This window comes from Cimex lectularius, unplaced genomic scaffold, assembly GCF_000648675.2.
Source record: "Cimex lectularius strain Harlan isolate CLEC.00 unplaced genomic scaffold, Clec_2.1 scaffold168, whole genome shotgun sequence".
Taxonomy (NCBI): domain Eukaryota; kingdom Metazoa; phylum Arthropoda; class Insecta; order Hemiptera; family Cimicidae; genus Cimex; species Cimex lectularius.
This window is the reverse complement of record NW_019392902.1, coordinates 403,173-412,996: the sequence shown is the minus strand read 5'-3', so window position 1 is coordinate 412,996 and position 9,824 is coordinate 403,173. Positions and strand designations below refer to the sequence as shown.

Genomic DNA, 9,824 nt, shown 5'->3' with positions numbered 1-9,824 from the left:
AGTAAAACCAATAGATAATAATTTAATGATATATCAGTAAATTTTTGTTTTAAATAATTTATATATATAAATTATTAGTTTAGCAACAGTTCTATTACGGAAAAATATGTGGATGGTACCATTAATATTCTGCGCAAAGATGGTAAGTTAAAACTACTAAATTTTTTTTTCCAAAAAGTAGTTTTCGAGCAGAAATAAAGTGTTTTAAGAAAATACGGATTTTTACTTACCATAATATAAATTTGAAAATAATATCATTCCTGTCATACAGGAGGGCTTGACTTCTAACTACTCGGTAAGTGTCGAGGACGATTGGTCAAACAACTTTTACAATGCTTTGTCCGTATTATTCACAATGAAAAATCCTTTAGGTTATACTGGAATACAAATCAGACGGCTAGAGTGGTAAATATGCACTGAAGCCACCGGTCAGACTAAAAAGTGAGACAATTACATACATTTGAACGATCTTTAAATCCTACTCTAAGTAAAACGGCTCTATACAAAAGTTGAATTTCTAAGAGGTACACAATCAGTCTTCTATTGGAAGTGTGGAATAAGGTTCAACATTTTCAAAAAGTCGTTAGACTTTAAAGAAAAAGAAGATGAAGTGGTGTTGAGAGATTCTCGCCCCATTCCTAATTGAACACGGCTGTAACCATTTTTCTTCCAGTTCGCAAGTCTCCCTTTCAATTATCGTTTTATGCTCGCCCCCACGGCGACGACAACAGCCCTTGACAAAGTTGCACTTGATCCGGCAATAAATCAAATATTGAATAGGTCGGGTCGGCGAGAAAGGCGGTCGCGTGTCCCGAGTCTGGGAGGGTTCACGTTTTCCTCTGACTCAGCCGTTGTCACTACCAGAACCTTCGTCGCCTAAACGCAATCTAATTCAAAACGATTCTTAAATAAAGAATGTAAAATATCTTCGTTGTTTCGCAACTATTTTGGTTTTCGGTCAACGTTTTTAATACTATTTTTGGTACACCTATTTAAAAATGTTCAGGATTTTCGGAAACAGACGATTCGGCAGTCGGTAGAAAATAAATTTTATTGTCAAAATATCGCAGGAAAGTTATGCTTCGCGTTGTACAACATGTTCCAAAAGTTAGAGAATCCACATTTTTCTCTGTGGACACAAGTTGGATACGGAGGCACTCGGCACAAGCATTCCACGCACTGGCTAACTTCGCCTCCAGGCTTGAATTTTTCTCCTATCTCGTATTCGTTGCCTCCAAACCTGCATTTGTCACCTGAAAAAAATTACTCCTTTTAAATATTGTTGCTGTTAAATCAAAGGAATGAACAAACTAATTATGGTAATTATTTAATCTTTAACAATATAATTAACTATAGGAGCCTACGGACACACTGAATGGAAACACTGAATCCAATTTAAAAAGAAAATAATTAATAATTTTTTGTAAATATGGTTTTGCTGTATAAGGATTTTAAAGTTATTTTATCTATCACAGTCTTTTTTTAAACGTAGTATAACAAAATAATAAAGAAGATTTTTAACTTCAAATTGTTTGTTTTTTTAAATTTTATATAAAACATTTTAAATTTAAAATTAACTTTTCTTATTTCCAAATAATCGTTAATAATTTCAAATGAACTTTTTTGTAACTTTAAATAACCTTTTTAAATTTCAAATTAACGTTTTTACGTTCAAATCAACGGTTTTAAATTTCAAAATAAACCTTTCTTTAAAATCTTAAAATACGGGTATGGTATGAAATAAGCATTTAAAGATATAAATGAGATTTGATACCATCATAAAACGTAGTCAAAACAAAAACTGCTTATAGTAATGTAGGCCAAAATATGTTGTTTTGAAAAAAAATTCTTATTCGCTTAAAACACTTGAAAGTTCCTAAAAACGAACTGTTACCTAAGACAAAATTTTAAGGCTGGATCAACGGGAGTATTTTTTTCGCTTAAAACTTCTTTCTTCTTGACTATATCAAATGTTCACTGCATTTTAATCGTTGAACAACAATATATTTTTTCTTTGAGCCTTTATCAACAGTCTTTGGTTTATATGTTAATATAAATGAGAATAATTAGAATGCAACCATTAAAAATTCTCTAAACTTAATAGTTGTAGAAGCTCTGACGTACACAGTAAACAAACTCTTTATAGCGTTTAGATTCTTTATTTTTGTTAATTAGTTGGTAAAATATTTTAAACCCAGAATGTTGGTTTAACCGTATTTAATAACTAACAAAAGCTTTTAGCTTAACTTAGTGTGCGACAAAGGGCGACCCAACTCAATTGAGGGTAATCCCTCACTCTCCGAAACTCTAAATTTCACTAGAATCCGCTAAATATAAATTTTTCCAGATTGCAGTCCATCAACATCTCACATGTAATGAAAAAAAATGGAAACTTCAATCCTTATAATTCCTTAACACTTACCAGCCCACAATACTGGTATACAATTCAATTAATGTATATGTTTAAATAAATGACAATAAGGCAATGTTTGAAATTAATTATAATTGTACAAGAATCGAAGGAATTAAATTTAAATTTTATACAAACGAAATAAAACAAATATAAAATAAGTTTACAGTTTTAATAAAACCAAAGAGAGAAAAAAAAAACATAAATTGTCTAAAGCGAAAAAACACACGGGTGAGGTCAGCGAGTGGAGCGGCGAGTGCGGAGAAATTGACACGCACAAAAAACGGTCGCGAATAAATTGCGGATGTAACTCGTACACAAAGTCTTTTAAGCTTGCGGGTTGCGGGACTGCCTCGAACACGTGCGGGAGCGAAGAAGAATGTCTGGACCTTGTCGTCAAGCGCGTCTCCAACAACCCGTCTCTTCACGGCCTATTAGGTGCGCGACGTACAGATCACAAAAATTCACACTTACCAACAATAATTACATATAACTTATACTAATTATTTTTAAAACAAATAATATATAATATATACAAAATATAGTATGCTTGAACACTTAGTAATTTTAGAAAAACCTAAAATATTATAGTGAAGTTAGTTAACCATATAATATTCATTATAATCACATTCTACACCTGTCTGTTAGAACGTTGGCAATTCAACCAAAGGACAGATTTTACACAATTGCTGTTGCTTCATTGGAGGAAAGACGTATAAGGTTGCAGTATTTCAAGCTAATGTCATTCCTGATGGTATAACCAAATATACATCCATCAAAGAGCCGGGATTCATGAAAACTTGTACCAATCGTAAAATATTAACTACAAAATAAACAATTTGATTGAATTTATATATATANTATATAATATTTTTTTAAATAGGACAAATACTTTGTAGACTTTACCGTCACCTGGTCAGAAACTCTCTGGATCAATGTATGGACTTGAAGAAAAAATTGAGTTGTTACTGCCATGTTTTGTACCTGTTTATCATCAGGGCAAAATAGGTCCAAAGCTTGGCAGTAACAACTGAATTTGCTTTTTCCCTTCAAGACCATACCCTGATCCAGATTGTTCCTGAGTGAAAAAAATGGTCAATAATTCTAGCACTGAAAAATAAGACAAATAATGTAGGACTCTATTACAGAAGCTTTTAGTTAAATCTACTTATGCCCACTTATATTAATTTAGCGTTACCGTTCACGCCAACGTTATGAAAAATCTCCATATTACCTTTATTCCTTCGCCCCCCCGTTAATAAGCTGGAATTAGATATATAAAATAAAAAGTATGGAAATTTTGTGTTGATTGCGTCCTTATTTTTCACACATATAATGACATAATATTTAAACTGTATTGAAATAATTTGTAAGAAAAAAATTCGCTTTTTGAAATTCATTGAAATAACGTAGAGTTCGAATATGTGTTATTCTTTTGTATTTTATTTTATTTTTTTATTTTTATTATTCTTTTTTAGTTTTTGACAATTTTCATGATCCGATCGGCCCTTATGATTGTGTGTTATTTGTATATTTTATGTTTAAGTCTATTCTAGTTCTTTCGTACGCCATGCGGTGATTTCAAGCTTGTCTGTTTTGTTAAAGTTTCGCTTTAGTTGAAGTTGCATAGTATGAATTTTCGTCGTTCTATATAATATACTATGCATATCTTTTTTACTTTTTAGTTCCATATCATCTTTAACTAATTCCCCATTCCCTATAGATGTGTAATTGTTAATTTCCTCCAAATTCATTTTTTTTTGTATTAGTTGCTAGTTGTTTTGTTGTTATTTATCGTTGGTTAGTGCTGCTGTTTTAAGTCTTTGAAGTTTGATGCAGCTTGGATTGTACTATTAGTTGCCGTTGTCTTGATGTGTCAAACTGTGATTTTATATCAGTTTTGAAGATTCTTAGATCAAACAATTTATTCACGGTTTTGATTATTGCTTTAATAATTAAAAATAAATTTAAAATTGAAATGCCATAACCAGTATAATCTTGTTGGGTGAAAGCTGGCCACTATAAATATTGCATAATATTATTAAGTTGATTTACCTTTTCGTCCTGTCTGTTCGCCATCTAAAAAATACGAAATTTGTTAGTGCAGCCATGAGCACAAAGATTATCCCCCCCGCCTCTCTTATCCCTACAGACATATATATATATATATATATATAATATTTTATTATTAATAGCCAATATAATATATGCATTTATTGACAAACCACATAGCCAGAGTTGGGACGGACAGCATGCTTGTGGACGTAAAAAAATGGGCGTGCAACCTCTCGAAATGTAGTTCGAGTACAGCAAATTAGTATTACACTGCACTGGAAGACAAGCAGGTTCAGTCAAGTTGCCTGAAACAAAAAATTATTATCACGTTAGTCACAAGAGAGTGAAATTTTAATATTACCTCTGAAATTTTCATCGCAGTAGCAGACGGTGCAGGGATCATGTTTCGGGATGAAATGCTCCCCGTAGATATATTTTTCACCGATATGAATGCACGTTTTGTCGTCGTTTTTCAGCAAACTATCTTCTTTGTTTACAAAAAAATTATATTGAACTGCATCAATATGGATATGTTTTTAAAACAAACCGAAGCTTGTGGATATTGGACAGCAAGAACCATTGTACAAATTCCGGCAATCTTTCGCTTTACCAAAACACATTTGATAATCGCACATCCATTTTGTTCTGAAATGTATTGCCACATATTCATAACAATTTTTTGTTAATAAAAAACCGTCTACCTGTTCCTGCCGTCTTCTTCAGTGCAAATACAATTACGGAAACGGTGTGCTGATACTTTAAGTTTGTACCCTTTTGGGTATTCTTTTCCACCTTCATAACAACGGTCTTGTTTCAACTTTGTAATTAAACCTTAATTAACAGGTATAAAACCATAAGATTACAGAACATATGAAAATTCATAAATCTATTTCATGGATAGAATAGGAGAGAGGGAATTATGAAAGGACGTTTGGGATGACTTTATACCTATATCATACCAACGTGGAATTATCGATGATGGACTGGTCTGGACAAATCCGATTGAACCTGCAAAGACTGAAAAAGTGTCCCATCTCCCGGGAGACGTGATGGATTAGTCGGTATTATAAGAATGAAAAGAAAGTTATTAAAGGAGTTAGGCTATAACTGGAGATTCTCCATTTATAGCGGGCGTTTCGATTTAGAGTTTTATTGTAAATTTTCTATATTTCTAATTGAATAATTTCACAGTAAGTTAGTAGTGATAGTAAATTGTCTTAGTTTTATATACGAGTGTAATATGTATTGAGCTTGTGACTTCTGGCGGTTAACTGTGATGATCGTATATTTCCGCTTTTGGCCGAATAGAGCCAGAATTACAATTATTAGATTTTATCCGTCTCGCCATCCATGTTAGGCTCTAGTGACTGACAAAAAATAGGTCATTGCAGTCCCCAACACACGCAGTTTTTGAACCTACATACACTCGTTTTTAAATATATTCTTTCTTACTTACATACCATTCCCTCAAGTAGAGTGGTCGAGTATTCGAGTACTACATTCCCCATATCACCTTTTACACATACTATCTATATCTAATTAATCTGGTTGAGGGTCCGTGGGGTACCCAATACTCTAGCATCGGCCCTCTCACACCACATTTACGCTTATAAATAGATTCACTCTTAATAATACAAACAAAAGAAGGGATTTATTAAATTTTTAAAATTAAATTGGCCTTTCACAATAGTGTTCTATCAAAAAGTAAATAATCTTAAGTCATCATACAAAACCAACTGGTTGGATTTTAGTTTGTCATAAAATTTAGATTAGTTTAGGATATTTGTAAACAGGATGAACCCTTGGGGCGCTCCGTTATCTATGCTTACTAAGACAGATTGCCACTTGGAACGATATTTCTGGTAAGTATTAGTGTGATCTCTTCACTGTGGATGGCATGAAGCTGAAACGTGTATTAGTTAAACGTAAACCAGCAAGAATAAGCGAAGAGTGATCAGTGACGATGGGCTGCTTAATACTCCACCATCTCACACATTACACTCACGCCAATAAATACACTAAGTCTCAGTCTCAGAGCACAAAATGGAAACACAGCACCATACTATCACAATAAACAAGACGGGTGATCCTACTTGCTCGCTATACGGAGCCAAGGAATGACAACCTTCAATTAAGCGGGACAACATGCCGGACGAGGGTCTTCTACATTTCAGACTCAGCAAGGGCCACCTACAAACTAAGCTTTTGATACGTAGGAGTTTCTCTGCCGATCCAGCCCACCGACGCTGCCATTTCCATATAACAATTTTTCCTTGCATTTTCAGCGTGAGTGAGCCTGATCGATTTCGTTAGGTCCAAAGTTTGGGACGCCGCATCGTCTACAATTTTGTTTTCTTCCAGACCTACATGTCCGGAATCCAAGACAACCAAGTTTAGCTGAGACACTCCAGTTCTCCAGTTCAGTTGGAATATCTGTCCAACAAGAGCACAACGAAAAGTTCACAGAGGACCTATCATAGGCATCAATAAACACAATCAGGGGGACGGTGTAGATTGGATAGGCAGGATGAGTTAGTATATGTATATATTATTTAGTTAAACTATCCTTAACTTACTGCAATCGAATTTTCCATTCTGATCCTCGATGCAATTGAGGTCCTTATAGAATCTCACCATCTTCTTAATATCTGTCAAATTATCAGAATAAAACTTGCAATTATCGAAACATTAACTTTGAAAATCCCAATTTCATAAGTACCAAATGGAACAACTTTCTATGGTAAAAAATGTATAAGGAACAAACTTTCGCCAGATCCTTTGGCTTGTCAGCATTATTTTGATGGATTTGCCAGCGAAATATGTTTAATTATTAAGGTTATTTTCGTTTGAAATGGAAATTACGTTCATGAAAATATTTTTATTTAACTGCATTTAATTTTTATTTTTTTCTGTCTTAATTTTACTATGTTATCTACATAAATAACTTGAACACAAATTGTTTCTAAAATCCGACTAATTGCTTTAAGTATTTTTTAGCCCAAATGTTTCACAAAAATTCGTCAAAAATATATGAATCTCCAAAATCAAAGTTTATTTGTTTTTAAGATAAATGTTCCTCATATACTTTAACAAAAAGTTTATTCAATGTTTTTAAGTGTTTATAACTCTATTAAAAAATATTTACAGGACATTTTTGAAAAATGAATATCTATAGCGATCTTTATCTTTATCATTCTTAAATTCAGCTAGTACATTATTGTGTGTATTCATTTTAAAACGTTAATCCAACAAATCATTGTCAACAAAAATATCTGCAAAATGTAAATGGATCTACTCGTATTAAATTGGAGAATGTAAGATATTTGGGAGTTTATCCACAATTTAAGAAAAATGTAAACACAGGCTACTAACTTACACAGGGTGGTTCGTTATGACTAAACGAAAACTGGATGATAGTAAGCTGAAAAATATAATATAACACTTCAAAAAAGGATTTTCTAACTCACATTGACATGAAAATACTATATTTAATTTTTTCTCGGAAAACTGGGCTTATTGGGCAAAAGTATTTTCCGTCATCTTTGCGTTATTAATCAAAACTGATGCTATTTTTAAAATCTATTTCTATGTCTTTATTCTATATCAATATTAAATTGTCTAAAGAAAAAGTCAACTAGTAAAGTTTTTCAATTCAAATGATAGCTGTTTCGCTGGTATTATTTCTTACGAAAATATAATGAAATCAACAGTTACTTTTATTTAAAATAGATAACATTGACGGGTAGCAATTTTTGTTGTATCGATTAATAAGAAAATTTAAAAAAAAAATACATTTATTGATATGGTAATGTTTTTTGCTTTGTCTTAATTTATTTATTTAAAAAAAATTATACTCACTGTTGCTGTCACTTTCATTTCCTTGGGCGTGTCCTGTAAGTATTTCAGCCGTCCTGCTGAAACCTGTCGTATTATCCAAAATTAAATTATAGACATTTCTGACATTTATGTTTAAATTAGCCGATTTTTAAAAAAGTACCGTAACAACTGCCTAATAGAGCAAAGCATAATAGAATTTTTTCTAACATCTTGGATAGCCGGGCGACTCTTACTGATAACGTCGTCGATTTTCTATTTGGCCTGGGTTTTATCTCATACGAGATTGTTAATCTTATTTAGCCATGAATCGATAGAATTTCTACGTAATTTCTTCTTATACGTACATTATTTACAAATTGCTCTTTGTACTCTATATCTTTAATAAATGCAGCGAACTTTAGTAATAAACCCAGTTTCTAAGTTTATTGTGTGTTTATGAGTGTCTTGATAGCTGGAAAATAAGTACTTCGTACTGATGCTTTGAAAAACTATCTTTCTCCGCTCTAATTAAACTACAGACAAATTTGTGAGTCACAAAGCTCCAGTCTGGTGGGTTATATTAAAATACCCCATTCATTAGATTGCTTATCCCCTCCTGGATTCCAATCACAAGTTAACAAGCCCCAAATAGTTCTTTGATCTTGGGTCGGATCCTTAAATCTTCTTCTTGTTTGCCCTTATTATTTGTTTATTGTGTCCCGATTTGTTTGAGATTTGCAATAACTGATATAAGTACAACTGATACAATAGTGAATTTAGAATATCCCAAATAGAACATCACTCGATTCTCCTAATGTTCCTAACAATTCAGACAAGAAATGAATTGTTTGATGCGCTAGCGAAAATCGTGGATACGCCTTTTGACTACAGGGCGTTATTATATTCAGGGAGTATAAATGTGTATAAGTTGCTATTTAAATATTTAACTAAGATTAATCATAATGTATAAAGGGAAACATTAGGAGAATCGAGTGGTGGTTGTGGATGCTGCCGGGCGTCTTGGGGGCCGCTGGTCTGTGGGGGTCTACTGCTCCGCCATGGGGGTGGATGGGTTCCCCATTCCGGCGGTTCGCGTGGCGTTGGCTGCGGCATGGCTACACATGGTTTATGGCTTAAAAAAAAAAAAAAAAAAAAATCGTCCAAAAAATCTCAGAAAGATCATTTGCAACATCCAATACATTTTTAACTTATTAAAAATTATTAGAATAAAATCAGGAGAATATCGAGAGTACAGATGGGCCAAAATCCTCAACAAATCTTTACAGTAAAGAAAACCTAAATATTTAGTACTTTAACACATCACATCCAAAACTGTCAGGGAGTGCATCGAAATCTAAAAAACCTGGGAAAACCAAACTCTCTAATAATGTCAGGCTAGTTGCCAGGGCAGAAAAAGATTTTGTGTAACGGACGGACTGGTCAGAAACCATAAGTGTCATAAGTAATCAAACATAGACCACCTACATCTCCTTAGTCCTTAAAAAAGTTGGAAGTGTCCCAACTCCAGATGTGCCTGGCACAT

The 9,824-nt window shown here is 33.1% G+C and overlaps 1 protein-coding gene across 4 annotated transcripts; it reads right to left on the bottom strand.

Annotated features, from left to right (window-relative positions):
- Positions 1–1,033: 1,033 nt before the first annotated feature.
- Positions 1,034–8,811, bottom strand: LOC106674039 (kielin/chordin-like protein). Of its 4 annotated transcripts, none has more exons than XM_014406475.2 (9): positions 8,463–8,804; positions 8,324–8,386; positions 7,042–7,113; positions 5,167–5,296; positions 5,013–5,110; positions 4,827–4,949; positions 4,636–4,770; positions 4,466–4,489; positions 1,034–1,253 (listed from the first exon to the last, which is right to left on the bottom strand). In XM_014406475.2, exons 1-9 carry the CDS (start codon positions 8,509–8,511, stop codon positions 1,057–1,059), a joined length of 891 nt encoding a protein of 296 aa, XP_014261961.1. In that variant the 5' UTR covers positions 8,512–8,804; the 3' UTR covers positions 1,034–1,056. The 4 variants fall into 4 exon arrangements, with proteins under 4 accessions (XP_014261961.1, XP_014261960.1, XP_014261963.1 ...); XM_014406474.2 differs by having other exon boundaries at positions 4,827–4,952; positions 8,463–8,801; XM_014406477.2 differs by having other exon boundaries at positions 1,165–1,253; positions 4,466–4,556; positions 8,463–8,811.
- Between the last annotated feature and the right edge of the window lie 1,013 nt (positions 8,812–9,824).

Coding starts and splice junctions, on each gene's coding strand:
- LOC106674039 (XM_014406474.2), bottom strand. CDS start 8,511: ATGTTAGAAAAAATTCTATTATGCTTTGCTCTATTAGGCAGTTGTTAC. Junction 7,114..8,323: donor AAATGAAAGTGACAGCAACA/GTGAGTATAATT, acceptor ATAATTTGACAG/ATATTAAGAAGATGGTGAGA. Junction 5,111..5,166: donor GAAGAAGACGGCAGGAACAG/GTAGACGGTTTT, acceptor AATACATTTCAG/AACAAAATGGATGTGCGATT.